Here is a 21,941-nt window from a genome sequence, read left to right on the forward strand (position 1 = left end):
GCATGCCTGCAAATGGCGCCTGGGGACAAATGGGTCTTAATTCCATTATGCTATTCAGACACTCAGATAGCTGTCGCGAGCGTGAATGTGTCCTTAATTCAAGCCTGCGTCCTAATACAGGGCCACAGGAAGCCGAATTTGGATAATCCCCATCGCTACGCAAACAGAGCACATTGCAGATCTGCATCCATTTAGGCTACAGTAAATGCACTGTGTCCTCTGCCAAAAGATTTGTGGGTATAACCACCACCGTGGTTTGTTTCATCTAAACAATGTCAAATGGTTTAAACGTGGACGGTCAATGAGACCATTGTACTCTGGGTATGGAGGGAGGGGGCAGAAACTTTTTTTTCTTTTTACTGGATGCAAGGTAACACTTAATGCCAGTTTGTCCACTAGCAGTGATGTCATTGTCACTTCTAAAGTAATTAAATACAAACTTGCGATTCCAAAAGGCAAACTGTATACACACGTGCCCACCCTACACACATATATAGACATGACATGGCTTACTCCATTACTCCCTGGCTCCATCACACGTCACAGCACCCAGCAACCCCCAAACACAGCACCCCTCCTCCACCTCCACATGGCCACACAGACACACACTCACACATAAGACAGTGTGAAATGGGGTTTTTTTTTATATATATATTTTTTAACCTGAAATCAAATAATTCCCATAATGAACTAATAATAAAGGAAACATAATTCTGTCATCTGGAAAAATTAACAAAAGAAAAACCCCAAATCCCCAGTTGTGATAAATGGTGGCAGCTTTCCTGTGCGCGCGTGGATTTGGAATTATATGGCGCTACCTCGTGGCAACCGGTAAACACTGTAAAACTTGCAGCGAAATTTACTGAACTTTTACTCGCTCGTCAGCCTCGTTCTGTGTAGTATTAAATGCAAAAAACACCAAGATCACGCCATTTATGGGAAGTTAATTGTATTATCCAAGCTAATTGTTGAGAGGACGCTTTGGCGTCCCGTGGCACCGTTATCACGTAATTGACGTATATAAATTAGCCTAATGGATCAGAGCTAATTCGTTTTGGCGCTGGAGGGACAACGTGGGGCTGCCCTGAATTGGTAGCCCCGCAAGTTCGCTCCTCCTCGTGCCCCCCCGCCCCCTGGTTATAAGAAGTTAAAAAAGCTCCTGCCCGGTTTTAAGAGCGCCGCCGAAAAGCTGGAGCGTCTGGAAGAAATTAGACGCAGGAAAAGAAAGAAGAAAAAAAAAAGATAGATAGAAGGGCACTTCACACTTTAAAACTTTCTTTCCCCGATAGAAAACAAACAATCAAAACTTGAATGAACTGTAAGCCTTCTTATCAACTTTTTGACTACTGGAGAAATATATATAGTTTTATATTTTTATATGTGTGTGTATATATATTTATATATATAATTATTATTTTTTAAAAACATAATCAATATATGGCGTCTTGGAAGTAAGACAATTTCATGCATAGGCTTCGGACTTGCATGATGGAAACTTGAATTTGGAGTCGTTCTATGGAAAACGTGGAGACTGCGCGTCCTGTCACCCCCGGAGGCTTGGCGACAACAGGCTTCATGAAGGATCCCTTGCAAACTCTCCCAAGAACTTGAGGAGATCCGCCCGTGTGACTGCGTCCTGCAGGAGGGACCTCCGAGCTGCTCAAGGTACGAATCGGCTCTCCGCGATCCGCGCGCACGCGGAGCGCGCCGCCGGCCGCGGACCGCGACGTGAGTGACGTGGACGCAACGCGGGTCTGTCTGGGGAGTTCGGGTTGGTTTAGGTCAGTCCGTCACGTTTCTTGCTGGGGAACGATGAGGACGATGAGGGAAACGGGCGTGCGTAAAAGTGCCGCGTAATCGACCCTGAATGACTCCCGCGCATCAGTTGCCAGTTGCGATATTTCGTCATCATGAACATTCTGCAATTTCACAGCATACTAATACTTCATTCACAGTCTTATCACGTCCACGACGTTACTTTTTTACTCTTAAATTAATCACGTGGTATTTTGTACGTTGCGCTGAGATTTTATGAATATAGTTGTTGCAGTACTATTAATGCGACGAATGCATTTGCGACGTATGTAAAAAGTATGTAAAATATTGTCCCGTGCTTTTAAAATGAGCCGAACTCAATATAAGAGTAAGAACTAGCAGCCATGGAGAGTGTCGCAATAATCTGACATTACTGGCCACTAACAAGAGGCAATATGATGACGCGCTAGTATAATTAACGTCCTGCATCACTCATACGTCACAAGCATAGCGTCATCAAAGGGGGGCGGTCTAAACAGCCAGTGGACCAATCACAATTTTCGTCGTTGTATTGTTTTGCCAGAGGTGTTTTAGCGTTACCAGGGCCCGTTAAATTAGATCTTTTGCATTACGCACCCACACACATACACACATAGGGCACACATAGGGAAAAGGGCAGCCTAGGCGATACCAAAACAGAGAGAAAGCGGCCATCTCGCTAATTATAATGGGCAGGATGGGAGTCCTGGGAGATTTGCTTTAATTGACACCTATAAACAGGGATGCAAGACCGGTCACAATACTGTTGTCACCACTTTAATGAACTTGTGGTTTGTAGACGAGTGGAACCAGGTTATGCAGTTGGGCAGTGGTGGCCTAGTGGTTAAGGTAGCGGCCCTGTAATCAGAAGGTTGCTGGTTCGAATCCCGAACTGCCAAGGTACCACTGAGGTGCCACTGAGCAAAGCACCGTCCCCACACACTGCTCCCCGGGCGCCTGTCATGGCTGCCCACTGCTCACTCAGGGTGATGGGTTAAATGCAGAGAACAAATTTCACTGTGTGCTGTGTATCACGTGTGACAATCACTTTCACTTTTCAGTACAGGCCAAAAGTTTGGACACACCTTCTCATTCAATGTGTTTTCTTTATTTTCATGACCATTTACGTTGGTAGATTCTCACTGAAGGCATCAAAACTATGAATGAACACATGTGGAGTTATGTACTTAACAAAAAAATGTGAAACAACTGAAAACATGTTTTATATTCTAGTTTCTCTGCTCTGATTACTGCTTTGCACACTCTTGGCATTCTCTCGATGAGCTTCAAGAGGTCGTCACCTGAAATGGTTCTCCAACAGTCTTGTTGGTCCAGCTCACCCCAAACCACCTCGATTGGGTTCAGGTCCGGTGACTGTGGAGGCCAGGTCTCCACTTTTTGTTAAGTACATAACTCCACATGTGTTCATTCATAGTTTTGATGCCTTCAGTGAGAATCTACCAACGTAAATAGTCATGAAGATAAAGAAAGCACATTGAATGAGAAGGTGTGTCCAAACTTTTGGCCTGTACTGTTTGCAGTGGTAGTAGCCTAAAACCATTGTGTCCCTGAGTAAGACACTTAACCCTGAGTGTCTCCAGGAGGACTGTCCCTGTCACTACTGATTGTAAGTCGCTCTGGATAAGGGCGTCTGATAAATGCTGTAAATATAACTGTCAGTGTATACAAAGTGGGCAGCTGCCTTGAGTCCCTGCAGAAAGAGGGGGTTCAACCATTAATCTGCAGTAATCAACACGTGATGTATTTTTTAATTGGAGTGCGCCGACCTTCAAAGTTTGTGTCTCCACTATGACTCCCAAATGAGGGATAGCGTACAAACTAAACATTTACGGACATTGACACACTGAAATACTGATTTTTTAAATACATTTTTATCCCTCAACTATGGTACAGGGCGGTGTCAAAGCGAGTGCCGCATGTCCATATTAACATCTCTCGCACACCACAAGGCTTGTTTGCACATAAATTGTTTCGAATATAGTGTCAGCACGTGTGATGGTGTGACTGGGAGATCAGCACTTTTAAGATGCTAAACATCAAAGTCAGACGGCAAGGCTTTTGATGTTTTGCACCGGGGCTACCTGTGATTTTTTTTTTAATGACAACTGCCCCCCCCCCACGTGACGGCACCTCTGATGGACAGAGTTTTGTACTTTTTGCGTCACGCTGTTCGGGTCAGCAACTCTCTGAGCATTTTTGTGGGTTTTACAGAACGCCTGTTCCTAATTAGACTCCGGAGTCAGGGCTTGAACGTGGCCACTCGGGCCGCTTTTTGTGAAGCGCTGGAGGCTGTGGGTCTGCATGGGTCCCAGTGAGCAGCCCGATTACAGATCTCTGGATGTATCCAGGGCTTCCAGTGCCGGAAACGCTAGCAGCCGCAGCAGCGGTGGCCCAGCTCCATCACTTGGCACCACCGGCACCACCCAAATCCTGTCTGAGATAATCCTCTGGTCTGGAAAGCAGCTGCCGCTAAAGGTGGTGGTAGTAGCCTAGTGGGTAACACACTTGCCTATGAACCAGAAGACCCAGGTTCAATCCCACTTGCCACCCTGAGCAAGACACTTAACCCTGAGTGTCTCCGGGGGGGACTGTCCCTGTAACTACCGATTGTAGGTCGCTCTGGATAAGGGCGTCTGATAAATACCATAAATGTAAATGTAATTCAATTCCAACACGTCAGTAGCTCCAAACACCCGGGCCTGTGGCTCTCCGCAGAACTCCCACACCTTCTCTGTGTGAACTGCCTCTGATCGCACCTTTTGTTCGGCAGCTGTCAACACCCAGGTTGGATCATTTTGAATAAACTTTACTCTTCTCTGCGTCCAGTTGGATGGTGCAATGAGTTACCGCCTGCAAAACGTTGGTACTGGAATGTTGTGCTCTTTTTCCCCCCTTTTCGACTCAAAAACGACACACAAAGAGTCACATTTTCCCAGCACTGAATAAGTTGTAGGACATATCTCCAGTATTTACCAAAAATAAACAGAATGGATGGCTTGCTCGTTATTTGTATGTTGGCGTCGTTGGCACGTAATGATTTCTAACACCCCGACAATGGACTTTTTTTTTTTATGGGGCTCTCATACACCCTAGACGGTTTGAACCCCTTTCTGTCATTATGGCACACGTCATAGCATCCACTTCCTTCCTTTCTTCCTCCTTTCCCTCCGTCCTGTAGTTTGGATGTTCAGTCTGGTGACAGATGTCGCCCCGATATCGTATTTGCATGAATATAGTGGACAGGATATGTATGACCTGTTGAATTATGGACTGGAACTGTAAAAATCTTTCTGGGGTGAGAAGTAGTGCAGACAGAGCATGACCTGAGGACGATCCCAGACTCTGCTGTCAATGTCCCTTTCCCCTTCCCCCTTCCTACCCCAGAGGAACATTTAAAGTACAGGCCAAAATTTTGGACACACCTTCTCATTCAATGTGTTTTCTTTATTTTCATGACCACGTTGGTAGATTCTCACTGAAGGCATCAGAACTATGAATGAACACATGTGGAGTTTTGTACTTAACAACAAGTGGAGACCTGGCCTCCACAGTCACCGGACCTGAACCCAATCCAGATGGTTTGGGGATGGTCTGGGAACTCCTGGGGCAGTGGTGGCCTAGCGGTTATGGAAGCGGAAGGTTACTGGTTCGAATTCTGATCCGCCAAGGTGCCACTGAGGTGCCACTGAGCAAGGCACTGTCCCCACACACTGCTCCCCGGGCGCCTGCCCTGGCTGCCCACTGCTCACTCAGGGTTTCACTGTGTGCACCGTGTGCTGTGCTGCTGTGTATTACAATGACAATCGCTTCACTTTCACTTTCTTCCAAGACTGTTGGAGAACCATTTCAGGCGACGACCTCTTGAAGCTCATCGAGAGAATGCCAAGAGTGTACAAAGCAGTAATCAGAGCAAAGAAACTAGAATATAAAACATGTTTTATAAGGGTGGTAGTAGTCTGGTGGGTAACACACTCGCCTATGATCTAGAAGACCCAGGTTCAAATCCCACTTACTACCATTGTGTCCCTGAGCAAGACACTTAACCCTGAGTTGTTTGAAATGCTGTATTGTTCGACGTTCAGGCTGGAGCTTGAGAGCGCCGTCTTTCCATCCTTCTCTGTCTGTGTCACAAGTATCAGTATTCTGCTCAGCTGGAGAGGAGACGTCTGCGTTGACCTGTCTGCGCTCTGTGCCAGACAGTACAAGGCCGTCGGCACGTTCCCGTCTAATTCGCAGCAGTAGCCGGAGGATAAATGCGTCTCGCCGGCCTCGAATCTCCCTGCTGGCTTCACGCCGCAGGTCTTCCTGTCTTCTGGCCGAGGACTGAGGAGCTGCGGCTGAGCAGAAGAAACCTTAGAACCCCACCACTCACCCAGCAAGCTCTGCAGCCAGTCGCAGTGTGTTGCACGTCATGGCACTACGGGCACACACATGCACCATCTGGCGTTCACGGGGAATGTGGCACGTTTCATGGGACTGCGCTTCACACAACACACACACAATTACATCGTTCGTAGTACCGACATATCTGTATCTATGTATGCAACTAACACAGTGGGAGGTAGCAGCCTTGTGGGTTAGACACTCGTCTACAAACCACAAACCCCACTTCCTACCATCGCGTCCCTGAGCAAGACACTTAACCCTGAGGGTCTCCGGAGGCGGGCGGGGGCTGTCCCTGTCACTACTGACTGGCATCAGATAAGTGCAACTAATGGACTGTAACATGCCACACACACATATTACAGTCTGTTACATGGGGTTTGCACGCACTCTAGTATATTTCCTGCTGACACACACACAAAAGCACATTATTCGATGGACTGCGTGCACATGCGGGTGGCGGTGTTTTCTGTGTCCGCCCAGTCAGCGGCACATGAGGGTAGAAAAGCGCTTTCCCCGAAAATCCTTTCCCCGACACACACACCCCTCGACTTTCACGGAGAGCAGACCACTTGGATAAACACACGGCGGTGACATCATGCGAGTTGGACACATGCGCTGCTCCTCGGTCCAGCCGTCCTCGCGGCGCAGGGCTGCGTTTTACGACTGCTGTTAACTCGGCACAGTAGAGAGAGAAGAAAGGGCCCGAGCCCGCCGTTTACAGCAGGACTTGAAAGCCGGGGGACGGGGACCTGCCTGCGGTGGAGGGTGGGGGTCTGCTGCACGTTAGCACCTTATGTCACGGCAGGGTGGGGCCTGGAGGGTCTGGCGGACGCATGCCTGGGGGCTTGTAAAGGCACAGCTGACGCTCGAGGCCGTGACACGTGCCACATGACGTCCTCCGCTCTGATGGGGCTCACGTAGGCGGGTACCTGTCCCTGGGTGTCAGGGTTTAGCACTCAATAAAACAACCTTTGCTATCAGATCAAGGGCCTTCCAACCCCCCCCCCCCGATATGTTCAAAAGTTGACTGTTCACGTCTTCCCACGGAGATATAAACACATGATGTCACAGGGTGCGGCCCTGCGCTGACGTCTGCCAAGCAGATGGGGGACTGCTGGAAGAAATGACCGCAGCTACTCAGACCTGGGTGGGGGTTGGAGGGGGGGGGTGTGTCTTTTTGTTGAAATATGATGGACAGCGCAACACGGCTGTGATTACAGATATGACACAGTGATGAGAGCGGATGATGAAGACATATAAAGACATAAACCGTGCAGGGCTGAAGAGAAAGCAACACAAAAAATAACTCAATAAAAATAAGGGGGACGGGACCCCCAAACTCACACGTTAGCGTGACAGATAACAGATGCTTGCTTTAAGGCCATCATGACAAAATAATGAAAACATTTATAGTAATCTGATTAATTTGAAGATAATGCTGAACCATATGACATCAAGATATCCTAACATATCTTGTCTTCTCCAAATTATGTCTGATATGTAAATGTTTTAGCATTTTTGCTAAATGTCTTGGTTTTAGAAAGGGCCTTTGCTTGCATTCATTATTAAAGTTGGTGTATGAGAACCATATGGGCTTAAGTGACAAAAATATTTGTCACTTATATTTTTTAAATATTTTTGTAAATTTATTAGAACACATTTATTTAAAAACGTCTAGGACTGTATACATACACATTGAACAGTTTATTCAAAAAAGATTTCTATCTAAATATTACATTTTTAAAAATTCTCAAGCGCCACATTTAGAATGTACTCACATCCCTTAGCCAGTTGAAAGAGCTAATCAAGGGCTTTAATTTTTTAGATTTTTATCTGTATTTTGTCCAAAGGGTCATCTGTATGGTTCCCATTTCTCGTCTTTAAAAATAAAAGACTCTAAGAGAAAAAGACGATTTTTATTTTTATTGGGGTTATGGAAGAGGCCCCGTAATCCGATTGTTGCTGGTTCAAATCCCGATGCGCCAAAGTGCGACCACACACTGCCCCCCGGGTGCCTGTCATGGCTGCCCACTACTTACCAAGGGTGATGTTTTAAAGCAGAGGACACATTTTGTTGTATCACCGTGTGCTGTGCTGCAGTGTTTCGCAATGACAATCACTTCACTTTCACTTTGTATACTTACTAATGCTATGAAACATACACACAGCCAATCAGAGGTCTCTGTAAATCTTTGTGCTATGGTTCTATTGTTCTGTGTCCGCTTTGTGTCTTGGCTGAAGATGTTCTTCTGTCTGTGTGTCGATTTCAGATGAAATGTGACAAGATCATCACCTACCTGAGGATATTTGGGACTACACTGTTCGGAATTTCACTGCTTGTGGGCATCTCCACTGCCTACATCATGGGCTACCAGTTTTTCACCACTGCGGGCAACTACTTGTCGTTCGGACTCTACGGGGCCATTTTGGTCGTGCACCTCATCATCCAGAGCATGTTTGCGCTGCTGGAGCACAGGAACATGCGGCGCTCGCTGGAGACGCCCATCAAGCTGAACAAGTCTCTGGCGCTCTGCATCGCCGCCTACCAGGAGGATCCCAACTACCTCCGGAAGTGCCTGATGTCCGTCAAGCGTCTCACCTACCCGGGCATCAAGGTAGTCATGGTGATCGATGGGAACAGCGAGGACGACCGGTACATGATGGACATTTTTCGCGACATCATGGGCCACGACAAAGCAGCGTCGTACACGTGGAGGAGCAACTTCCACCAGCGCGCGGCGGAGGAGACGGAGGAGGCGTACGTTGAGAGCCTGCAACATGTCACGCGCCTGGTGCTCAACAGCAAGTGCATCTGCATCATGCAAAAGTGGGGCGGCAAGAGGGAGGTCATGTACACGGCCTTCAAAGCCCTGGGGAGGAGCGTGGACTACGTGCAGGTGAGGCCTGCTGGGAAAATGGGGCGGCAGGGGCAGGGAGAAGGTGTGTGTGGGGATACAAAGAGTCTCCTTGTTGAATGGGGTGACTGTGAAAAGCGGCAAGGTTCATACTTAGATCAGACACCCTTATCCAGAGCGACAGTCCCCCTTTACATTTAAGGCACACAATGGTACTAAGTGGGGTTTGAATCTGGGATTTGTGGTCTTCTGGATACTACCACCCCTTCGTGCAAGTTGTGAGCCCAGAACAGTTAACTCAGATAAGGAAACTGACCTGTAAGGTTGAGTCACAGCACATGGTAACACAACGAAATGTGTCCTCTGCTTTTAACCATCACCCTTGGTGAGCAGTGGGCAGCCATGACAGGCGCCCGGGGAGCAGTGTGTGGGGACTTTGCTCAGTGGCACCTTGGCGGTTTTGGATTCGAACCTTCCGGCAACCTTCCAATTACGGGTCGGTTTCCTTACCCTGCCAACCACTGCCCCTAGTGCCAGGCGTTTCAGCTTTTCAGCACCCGAGAACACCTCAAAGATCCAGATTATAGTCTAACATGGTAATAGACCTCCACCCAAGGGAGTTCAGAAGATAAAATTTTGAGTGCAGCAGGTTTGCCATTAGTCTGCCATCTGGGGACAGGGGCCTCCAGTTTATTAACCAGCCTGCTGTTGTCAATGAACGATCGACACTAAATGAATGTGATTTCCGGTAATTATTTTCTGTGCTACCTCCTATAGTGACGTAAGTGCACAGACACGGCCAATCGGTTGCTCTAGTCCAGCCTTTCTTCTACCCGACGTCAGTACACTTTTGAAAGCCGGGTTAAATTCATGCAACGGATGCAAGTCATTCATATGCCACTGCACAGTACTATTTTATCATCAGTAAAACGTGGTTATCACAGCATATGCTCTCCAAACAAAGACTCAGTTCTCAGGATACTTGGGTAACAGGGCTGAAAAGCTGCTGCACTGAGAATTAGATGGTGTCTACGTAAACTAACCCCTGAAAAACACTCAGGGCAACTCAGGAAAACACTGAGTCTCTTGTTCAAGTCCTCATGCAACCATTGCCCTCAGATCAATTTATTTCTAATTATGGCATTAGATGCCCATTATGCAAAACAAAAAAAGAACTTGCCAATATAACCTGGTACTGTTTTAGGAAACATGAATGGAGTATTCAGAGATGGAATTAAATTTGCAGGATAATTTTAAACGTAAAACGTCAAGATGGTTTTTATTCTGTGTTTAATTCTACAGAGAAGAAATGCAGCTTTTCCAGGCTGGCCCATTTTAAGAGCTACTGTATTTGTGTTGCATTTGTTTTTGCATGTTTACCTTTTCATTTTGAGTGTGTGTTTCATGTATTATATTTGATAAATATGTATGTAGGAATTTTGGATGCTTCATCTATGAGTATCAATGTTTTTTCCCCCCAGGTTTGTGACTCTGATACAATGCTGGACCCTGCCTGCTCAGTGGAGATGGTGAAGGTGTTGGAAGAGGACCCCATGGTGGGTGGAGTTGGTGGAGATGTCCAGGTAACCTGGAAAAACAAAATCTAAATGCACTTAATCTCATTTCCCAGGACTGGGTGATTTTCATTTATTGTAAATCTGTAGTTGTACTGCATCTACTGTAAGACTGGACATGGATGTAATGCTGATTGTTTCATTTCAGGTTCTGTGTAATGTTCTGATTACAAATTGTATTCCAGATATTTTGTCTCATTTCATAGGGTGATTTAGCAGGCAGCAAAAATATGAAACTATACTGAATAATATGCATGAAATTTGAAATGGAAATAGTTATGTGTTTATATGTGCCACGTTTAATAAAAAATATATATATAAAATATTTATGATATAATGTAGCAATATTTAATTATAAATATATGCATTAAGAACAAGTAATGCATCAGCATAAAAATCAAACAACCATAATGGCCATACAAAACCAAATCCCATTAAAATAGTGTAAAAAGTCATACCTTATAGACAAAATGCTAAAGTGAATTTTTTTTTTCTGTTTTTCAGATTCTCAACAAATACGAGTCGTGGATCTCGTTCTTGAGCAGTGTCAGGTACTGGATGGCCTTCAACATTGAGAGGGCGTGCCAGTCCTACTTCGGCTGCGTTCAGTGCATAAGCGGCCCGCTGGGCATGTACAGGAACTCCCTCCTCCACGAGTTCCTGGAGGACTGGTACAACCAGACGTTCATGGGCAGCCACTGCAGCTTCGGCGACGACCGTCACCTCACCAACCGCGTGCTGAGCTTGGGCTACGCCACCAAGTACACAGCGCGTTCCAAGTGCCTCACAGAGACGCCCATCACCTACCTACGCTGGCTGAACCAGCAGACGCGCTGGAGCAAGTCGTACTTCCGCGAATGGCTCTACAACTCCATGTGGTTCCACAAGCACCACCTGTGGATGACGTACGAGGCGGTGATCACAGGTTTCTTCCCATTCTTCCTCATCGCCACCGCCATCCAGCTCTTCTACCAGGGCCGGCTGTGGAACATCCTCCTCTTCCTGCTGATCATCCAGGCTGTGGCGCTCATCAAGTCGTCGTTCGCCAGCTGCCTCCGCGGGAACGTCGTCATGGTCTTCATGTCCTTCTACTCCGTCCTCTACATGTCCAGCCTGCTGCCAGCAAAGATGTTTGCCATCGCAACAATCAACAAGGCCGGCTGGGGCACGTCGGGGAGGAAGACCATCGTGGTGAATTTCATCGGCCTAGTCCCGATTTCCGTGTGGTTCACCATACTGTTTGTCGGCATTATCTTCACCGTTGTCCAAGAGACCAGGAAGCCCTTCCCCGACTCGGAGAAGGTCATCCTGATCGTTGGCGTGATCGTGTACGCCAGCTACTGGGTGGTGCTGTTGACGTTGTACATGGTCCTAATCACGAAATGTGGCAAAAGGAAGTCGGAGCAGCAGTACGACATGGTGCTGGATGTGTGAAGGTTGCCTTCGCCCGCCCCCCCCTCACGTTTACATTGTGAATGAACCCCCCTGGATACCATCTTCTGTGGACTCTCAGGTCGGTGGGCTCCGAGAGAGAAGTCTGCTTTTGCTGCTGTGACTGAAGCAAACAATCGATGGCATTGTGGTGTTCTGCAATCCCATGGTTACGACTGCATTGTTCCTTAATGCAAACCACCAAAAAGTCTTCTTCTTAACTTTATTTTATTTGTATTAATGTGTTACACGTGGAACTGATGTAAGATCTTATGCACTTTTAAACATGTCACTCTCATTGTACATAATGCTTGACGGAGTGGTTTGAAGTACAGAATACCTCAGTGGTGACATTTGCCTCATGTGAATGGTGAGGATGCAGTTGCGCGAGCCCCGTTCTTGGCGCAAAGAATAATTTATGTTGCAGAATAGCAATACTTGTTTTATTAATGAAAGCCAGATAGGACTTTTGTTCATTGTGTAACTGTATTTTGCATTTTATTGTCTTTTTTTTAAATAGTCACCAAAGATTCTTTTATTTTTTTGGTTAATTTTTTTAAAAATTATGGAATTAAAACATGCCTTGTGCCTTCCACTGTTCATAATGACATTGTGTATCTGACCAAAAATGTGAAATTGAAGAGATTTTCTTTGTTTCCAGTTAGTTACAATGCAATATTAGAAGTAAGTTATTGATCAACATGTTTGGTGATTAGTATTTTTAATGAACCAACATATTTATTGCAACATTCTTAGTATTATATATTTTTTTCGTTTAGTTTATTTTTTTGTATCTGGAGAAATGTATTTTGATACATATGATTTATTATACTGTAAGCCTGCCTGAATGAACATTTGTGACAGTACCCCTGGTCTGTACATATGGGGAAGCATGACAGATAAGAGCCAATAAGAACTAATTCTGTACAACAGAATCTCTGATTTGCACAACAATGTACACAACAGGGTGTTCGTTTTCCTTCCCTCTAAATGCATCTGAATTCAGTTCTCCTTCCGTACTGTGTGGTTTTATTTTCATATACCTGGACATCATGTTTCTATACGAATCCTGGACTGAGACAAAAAGAAAATGGCAAATAAAGACTGTCTGTACCACTGAATTAATGTTGTGTTACAACCTTAAACAAATTCCAGGATTAGTGTTACCATTTATATAAATATATTTGAAATGGAGAGCAGCCACTTTATCATATATTCTCTGGAAATATATATGTATGTATATATATATGGGAAGCAGCGCACAACAAATAAAACAATGCTGGATAGGAGACGGTCCGTTCATACTGCCACGTTGAATTTTGTGCAGACGTCAGCGAGATCAAAGGTATTTAAATGCATTCAAATCATTTTGTTACAGGCCATGCATAACATGGGCGGTGTTGTTATAAGCACTTTTCTGTATTTGTGCCAAAAATAAAGATGTGTTTGTAATTATTAGGTGCGTGACATGTTTATTCGGAAAATAAATGATTTCGCCGCCTGCTGTACAGTCAGGGTGGCTGCAGGGGACAATGGGCACTTTGGCCCCCACTGCACTGGTCACGGGTGGAGATGCCGAATCCAGTAACTCCGCACAGAGCGCGGCGGGGCGGAGGGTTGCCGTGGCAACACCCCTTCTGTTTACCGTACACACTGATCGCCGGATGGGGCTCGCCAGAAATCGAGAGTCTCGACCATCTCACCCACATGGGATCCATGCACGCTTCTTCTGTAGTTCCACCTTTCAGATTTATTTATTTATTTTTAGCATCCTCTTAAATGTTACATATAGTAAAACATTTCCCACAAACTGCCCTTTTTTGACAGCTGCACAGAATATATTGCTGTCCGGGGCTCCGTTTAACTGTGCTACTCCCAATTTAATTGCCACTGAATGTTAATGGCTGGTGGCCATTTCAGCCTGTTGCCTGGGGCACTTGTGTTATGGCACATGTCTAACCAGTATGATTTCATGTAATGATTTAGAATAGAATGGAATAGAAAAAAAATTAGATAGACATTAAATATATTATAATTATAATAATACATTTATATATAAAGAACAGTTTCACCAAAGTTCTGTACATTCAAGATAAAAATACAAAACCATCAATAAACCATCAATATTAAAAACAAAACTAATATCTGGATTTAGAAAGCCTGTGTGAAAAATGTGTTCACAAAAGCATGAATATATGCAAAAATAATGCTATCCAGTACAGAATTGCATAACATAATTTTGCATTCGTTTGTGGCGGAAAGTGGATTCAGGAAATAAATCCCTATTGTATAGATGTATTCATCAATTGTTAATAAATTGTTAATAAAATAAATCTCTGCACAGTGTACCACGTCCCCAACCGTATACATTTTTAAATGGTATAATTAAATATTTTATCATGCTCATTATCAGTACGGACAAAGGCTGTAATTCTTGACCAGGTCACACGTGTAAAAACTGATCTGGAATCAGCATCTGGAACCTTCCCGGAATCAGCGGCACGAGAGGAGCCTTCAGCCCTTCAGCTGGCTGGGTCTGCCAGAAAGATCTGGAGTTTGCCCCACGCTGAAGTGGAAACTCGTGTCACGTTGCAGTGCGGTGGTCCCACTTCTCCCATTTCCTTTATCGGGGTAGTGCATGGTAGACGAGCGGTTAATGTGTCTGCCATGAGGGCTGGGAAGGTGGTCCCTCACAGACCTTCTGTGATGAGGCCTTCAGATGTGATTTATGTTCTGCTGTTTTATACATGGTGGGAGTTTTACAGCTGGACACAACCATGATTGGTGGAAACTCTGCCCCACCCTGCCATTGTGATGCTGAGTGATTGTAACTTCAAAGCCTGGAATCTCCAGGGCTGAGTATTTAACCAGCTTGTTTAATAGACTTATGTTATAAATAGAATATTAGGCACGTAGAGACATAAACTGGAGCTATTCCATGTGTTCTGCCCAAAACGTTAATGTTATTGAACAATGTGATAATGCAAAAGCTTCAGAAGTGATGAAACAGAAGTGTGGAGTGACGGATGGTGGAGGGTGCTTAGATTTGTGCCTTGTCTACTCAGTAGAGCTGTGTGCATTATATTTAATTATTAACAAGTGTCTAGAAGACACTTTCACATAACGTTTCTACTAATTACCAATTAATTCTGGAGTTGACTTGGAGACAGAGTGTTATGTGGACCTTGTGTCTCCTGGTGTGATCTTCTAATGCTCCTACGCTCGCCTGTGTCTCCTTTGCTCTCAGGTTTCTTCCACTACCTTTGGTCTTTTGGTTATTTTAGTTCCTTGCAACAGTGTCAAGTGTCAGCGGGTTGGACGGAACCAGCACAGAAAAACTATTGGTGGCTGGTGAGGGCAAGTGTCCATTAATCTTAATAAATACTAATCATTTATGTCATTTCTGTTGTGTCAGAAACAGACTGCAGTTTATTACACTGAAATCAATAGATTCTTGATTCTTTACCCTTCCCCACCAGATTGGATTTCACGGTTTAGCTATGTACTGCCTTAAAAGTCCTGCTGCAGCCTAGTAACTTCTCATCCATTATGCACTGTTCTGGCTCTCTCTGTTGTAAATGAGGTTCAGGATTTGATGGGTGTGTACATGGTCTGGAAATCCCCTTTAGCAGCTTTAACAGTGGGGAAATGTGCATGGTGCTGCACGGTGCTGCCATGAATGTTGTATCTGAGCTGAACTCATCTCACCATTCAAACAACGACCTGTAGAGCATTTGTGTGGCCGCACATGGGCCTTTCCGTGTCATCGGCAAACAAGTGTTTTTTTTTCTGAACTTGTTGTGGTGTTGAACTCCGTGGGGAGAGTCTGGTTTCCTGCTTGCAACTCCTCATCATTGCCAGCACTGTTCCATTACATTCTCTTTCTCAGGAATCATTTTTCATGTTCACAGAAACTCGCTCTGAACTCCACATTTCGATACTGTACGTTTGTAAGTCTTAATGTTTGGATATACTGCACACATAGTGGGAAAAGATCCAGGGTTTAGGTTAATTGTTGTTGACTTAAAGATACGCCGCCCTTGACATAAGGGAGAGGAACAGAAAGCCAAAAGCCAACTCCACCCAAGAACTCTTACCCACTCCCCCCGAGTCCATTTCATATCACGACATCTTTTGTAAATAAATCAGCAAAATACCCTGAAATTACACACTTTACGACATGTTTATTATGCTGTGATATGGATATACAACTTGCTCACATTTATAGGCTTTTCATTCATGAAAATGCTCATAAATGTCAAATCATGTGCACAATAAATGGTGTAGTTTATTGTCATTGACATTGCATGACAGCTACTTGAAAATAGTGGTATTTGAATTGTGAACATTTCACATTTTATTCAATATATTATGGGAAACAAATCTGAAAAGTTTTCTATTCGCATGAAGCGATGACAATGACAGGAGGTTAAACAGTTGGTTGTCTGGTGCAGGCACTTTTGCACTTTATACACCAGCACAACATACCTGTGCATTCTGCACATATATTGTCTGTTGAACCATTTCTGCTCATTGTATGCATCATGTGTTCTTTTAAGAAAATAAAACTGTGCTTTCTTACATGCATCGCGTCAATAGTGCATTTCTCTATTTATGGCCCTTGTCGCATGTTTCAGCCTAGAACTGCAGAACTGTATACCATTCAGATGTCGAGTTTACTCAAAACAGTGACATTTAGAAAGACCCTAGTCTGCTTCCTAAAGAGCTTGTTACAATGCATGGTGTGTGAGCTTCTGAAGGAAGTTGACTTAAGGCTTTGCAACGTTGACATTGTCTGTGACGCCTCCACAACTCAAGGAAACAGTTCCATTAAAGAACGACAAAATGGTCTCAATTAAGTCGTTATGGGTTAATTGCGTGAGGGCCTTTTACCCCTTGAAATTAAAACCAATGGCTAAACAAAAGCCCACTGTGGAGGAAAGCCAGTGGTGTGGCCGAAAGGCTGGAACATTTCAAACACATTCAGGCCCCTCATAGTTGACGGCTTCTCAACATCGGACTATAAATCATGGAAAACACACTGAGGTTTTGTGAAGTACACTGTGATAAGGGCATTTATTCAAACATTCAACATTTAAAAATGTCAACCTTTCTTAATCAGAAGGATTCTGGATGCATTAAGAAAGCTGTGGGACGTGTTTGAGTCGTGTTTCTCATGCAATGCATGTTCATGGGCCAAACATGGCAATTAATGAGAATTTGTCCTTTGGACTGATCCAAATGGGTTGGGTTCAGGGGTCAAATTAGTTGAAAAACACCTCTGGCATACCAAAGAATAGGTCAGATGATCAACATTAAATGTTTAATTAGAAGTACATTTCAATGACAATAGGTCCTAGACAAGCCCTTTCAGATATATCATTCAATTTATGGGAATGAGGGGCTGGTCCAAGGCTTTGGGTGGCACTGAAAAACAAACTTGACCACCAGAGCTGAGGTTCTACAAGAGCATAATAAGCAATGAGGTCCCATGGGAGCTTGGGGGAAGGGTCTTTTTGAAGGCCATTTCCTCAGCTTTGCTCCAGGGTCAAATGCCTACTCTTCCATATAGACCCACACAATGGTCCATTGATGCACAGGATCGGGGAAGATTGAAATAAATGGGAAAAGGGATTCCGAACAGTCGGAGGACATCTAGTGCATGAATTAAGTGAATGAAACTGGGTGAGGTTTCCATGCGAGGTCACACAAGAAACTAGTACTTACTCCCTAAAAATAAATAAGTCACATTCAAGGCAAATCATTAGAACTGGCTGTGCACACAGAATATCATGAAAAAGGCCCAGAGGATCCGTGGCTCATAGCTTCCAACAAATCCTCAGACATCTGCAAAGGTCTGACCCTCCCTGACCCCCCACAATTCACGGATCTAGTGCTATACATTCTGTAGCACTGGCTGGTTTGTCTATGGACGAACTCCATAACATAAAATTTTTTTCTAAATCATGTTTACTACGTTAATTTCCATCAAGAAGAGATAAATGTGTATGTGGCACCATAACAACAATAAGCCACGTGAGTGTGAGTATGTCAGGTTGGTGTTGTGTAAAATGTGTGTACAGTGTGTGCCTGAGTCGGTGTGATTGTTGTGTGTCAATGTAAAGCTGTCATGTCATGTGTTACAGGTGGTGTGCGAGAGTAGAGGATCCTCATGAGAGTGAGGCATTTCCTTTTCCCAGTTCCACTTTCCCTTTCCCAAAGTAGAGTCCAAAATGTTGGTTTGTCCCATATAACAGTATTCCACCTGCACCTGGGACCTGCTCTTCCTTGTTGTCGTGACATGCACCCTGTATGCCAGTCTGATGGTGGCACCATCAGGCTTTTAATGCTCTGCATGAGAGAAAGCACACCTTATAACTAGATGGGGCTACTATTGTACTTGTTACGGCATTGATAGGTTGTTATTTGAGATTCCAGTTTATTACTAGGTGTTTGCTAAGGGGTTGATGTAGTGTTGGTAGGACACCTCTAGGTGCTAGGTTATCCCAGGTGGTTGCCAAGTCATTGCCACAAGGTTACTGTGGTGGTTGCTGGGTGGTTGTGAGGTGACTAGAGTGATAGAAACAATGAGAAATGGTGTGAAAGGTGATGTAATCGGGCAAGGAAGAACCCATTTACATTTACTTTTGCAGCATTTATCAAACGGCCTTATCCAGAGCGACTTACAATGAGTAGTTACAGGGACAGTCCCCCCCTGGAGCAACTTAGGGTTAAGTGTCTTGCTCAGGGACACAATGGAGGTAAGTGGGATTTGAACCTGGGTCTCCTGGTTTATAAGCGAGTGTGTTACCCACTAGGCCACTACCACCCTGGTAGAACCCCCTGTGCAGGACAGCTGAGCGGTGATGGTGGCAGGGACGACGACACAGAAGCGTCACTCGGTGGCCATTTAGATGATATTATATTAAAAATGAATAAATTTAAAGTCAAACACTTCTGTCACAACTGAGAAGTGCCCCTTATAGCCCTGGCCTCCACAATTTATCTGGCAATAATCTCCAAACAAACAGTTCATAATAATCATATCATTCCACATTCATCAAGTAATACTAATAATATATAGAAGCCAGCATTCTTCATTTAAAACCATTAAACACATATTCCAATAACACCTCCTCTGATTCAACGCCATTTGGGAGGACCTTTGCTCCGCCCCTTCCCCAGCACCCAGGAATCATTCAAAACTTTCCACAGACATTTTTCTATGCATAAATTGCGTTAGCTTGCTCTCAGCTGGCCGGTCCAATCACAAGAATGTTATTATTAATAGAATGTTTATTATTTTTTTATTATTTATGGCAAGAGCTAAACATAAATAAAATTGGTTGACTTTCTATGGCTGCTACAGGTGGTTACAGTCTGTTACAGTCTAATGGTTAATTATACGTCAAAGTGCTGAAACTAAACAATAAAGACGCTCAGGCTACATTCACATGAGAAGTCCATATTAGACCATGGATCCACGACTATATAGATTTATAGACTATATACATTTTTTCTGAGTGAAGTCGTGTTATGGAAAAGAAACCTGGGCTTTTCCTGGAAACCGGAACTGGGAAACAAGCTACGTTATGTGATGCCTAGGTGGCCATGGACGAGATAGATGCCACCCATTCACATGAGTTCTGGGACCCGCAAGTGATGCCTGCTAATTAGGTGTGATTGGGACAGTTTTGTGTTGAGCAGCTACTAAGCAGTTATTAAACCCCCCCCCTTACTGTAGTTTCTAATGTCATGCATCTGAGCCTCATCCCTCCACATGCACGGCATGACACATCTCATTAATGGAATGGCTTATTCTTCCTATGTAAACATTGCTCCAAATTCAGGATTATTTCATGCGTCATGACCAAACATTCTGAACTGGTGCCACTGTATATACGGTGCCTTTCGTAACTAAAACAGTGTGGGGCTGATTCAAACCGATCTTGTTGCTATGGAACGCATTTTAAGCTCAATTCAAAATTTATTTGTTTGTACATTGAGAAATACTGGTAAATCGTCATAATTTCAGAAAAATACATTTTTGGCACATTGCAACCCCACTCCATTTTCAAAGGGAGCTTGTGTGAAAACTGCACTGCAGTGTAATAAAATGGTTAAGCACGGCTTCTCCTCGTTGTGTGACTCTGCGGGCCCCTGACAGGCCACAGGCTTAGATTTACTGTCGGGCTGGGAGACGCTGGAATCCTGTCCTACTCCAGATGCTTGATGAACAAGTCGACTTCCTGTGACTAGACACTGCACATGTCAAAGCCTCCCCTCAGAAGGGAGGGTGTGTGCTCCTGGCTCCCCCACGGCTGAGTGGTCCACACTACCGGATCTGTCTAGTCAGAGTACGTCAGAGGAAGACACATCTCCCACGTTGACGTCAGATAGAAGGTTGCATCACCCCACCCACCCATCCTGCCTCACCATCGCCCTCACAGCTGTGCTGTCCTGGTCAGTATCAGTGAAGGACACTGGTTAATTGATTACATGCGGAGGACTGTTTCTTATTTTCAAAGCCTGTTTCATGTGATGAATTCATCTGAATTCCCAGATGAACACTAGTGAAATTTCAAAATGATGAATTGTTAGCGAACAGGCTGTTCTCCACGGTTTTACACCAACATTTTTACAAGGACTGAGCTCAAGGTTAGGGTTTAGCAATAGGCTGAACCAACCATAATAGCAAATAAACCTTGTCCTGGAACTGTGGGCATAATAAAACATAACCCATGCAGAAATGTACTTCTTCTCTATGACATTTAGTGTCTTGCTCAAGACACAATGTCATGGGCAAGCGCCTGCAATCTATGAGTCTATAAATGGATTTGAACACTACGAATTTGGAAGGCAACATCTATCAGAAAAGCTGGCTCGGTAGTGGCCGAGGAACTGGATAGCGTGGAAACTGTGGCTGAAAAGAGAACATCGTCCAGACTTTAGTCTATCATGGGCAATGTTGACCTCCCACTCCTAAAGCACCTTCAGCCACAGGGTGACCAGCTTGAGGTGCTCCACTGAATGCCTTCCTTCCATCCGCCATGAGACTCTACAACAAAATAATCTGTGCAATAGTTCTGTTTCTGTGCAATATCTTATGTGCAATATTATTATTATTATTGCTATTTTACTATTATTATGGTTGTTTTTTTGGTTTGTTTGTTTTTACTAGTGGAAACTCTCTATTCTTTCAGTATTCTACTGTGTTGGGTCTCTCTGTGTCTGTGTGATGTTGCAGTCAACACATAAATAATTTCTTCTGAGATAAATAAAGTTTTCCTGATTCTGATTTGTACTCGTTCTGTTCATTTGCAGTGACATATTGCATATCTTACTACCTCAATTACACTGTATTTATCAGCAGATTTGCTAATGCCGAATACCCTTTTATGATAATTTATAGATAAACAATTGGCTCATTTTGATGATGAGAACGGTTTGTTGTCTCTTGCAGAGTCATTAGGGAAAAGAGCCCTTTAAAGAGCCATCGCCTTCTTGGCGGAGGAAAAACAGAAACAGATGTACAGATGGAAGGGCTCACTGAGACAGACAGGGGGAAGGAGAAGATAATGCTGCTCCTCTTCCTCTCCTGCAGCGCTGTTCAACATGCGAGAACTATGAAGAGGTGAAGAGGACTTGATTTGCCTGCATGCATTTGTCTGCATGCACAATATTGCAGAAGCAAGCGAAGTCTGTCACTTTTTGTTTAAATCCCCCTTCAGTAACAGATCAGTCTGTCTGACAAACTATGTATGTTTTGGCGCTTCTTGCCTCTGGATGATTACAGTAATTACAAAAGCAGACCATTCTTAATGTTTCTTTAAACAGTAAACTTTTGTCCCATCAGGTGGAAACAAGGTCATGACAATGA

General features: G+C 44.3%; 1 protein-coding gene across 1 annotated transcript; it reads left to right on the top strand.

The window, feature by feature from the left end:
• The first annotated feature begins 1,187 nt into the window (after nucleotides 1-1,187).
• On the top strand, nucleotides 1,188-13,396 carry has2 (hyaluronan synthase 2). Its single transcript, XM_028986959.1, has 5 exons — nucleotides 1,188-1,318; nucleotides 1,473-1,665; nucleotides 8,472-9,098; nucleotides 10,538-10,639; nucleotides 11,135-13,396. Exons 3-5 carry the CDS (start codon nucleotides 8,472-8,474, stop codon nucleotides 12,062-12,064), a joined length of 1,659 nt encoding a protein of 552 aa, XP_028842792.1. The 5' UTR covers nucleotides 1,188-1,318; nucleotides 1,473-1,665; the 3' UTR covers nucleotides 12,065-13,396.
• Nucleotides 13,397-21,941: the final 8,545 nt, after the last annotated feature.

This window comes from Denticeps clupeoides, chromosome 7, assembly GCF_900700375.1.
Source record: "Denticeps clupeoides chromosome 7, fDenClu1.1, whole genome shotgun sequence".
In the NCBI taxonomy this organism is placed as follows: Eukaryota; Metazoa; Chordata; class Actinopteri; order Clupeiformes; family Denticipitidae; genus Denticeps; species Denticeps clupeoides.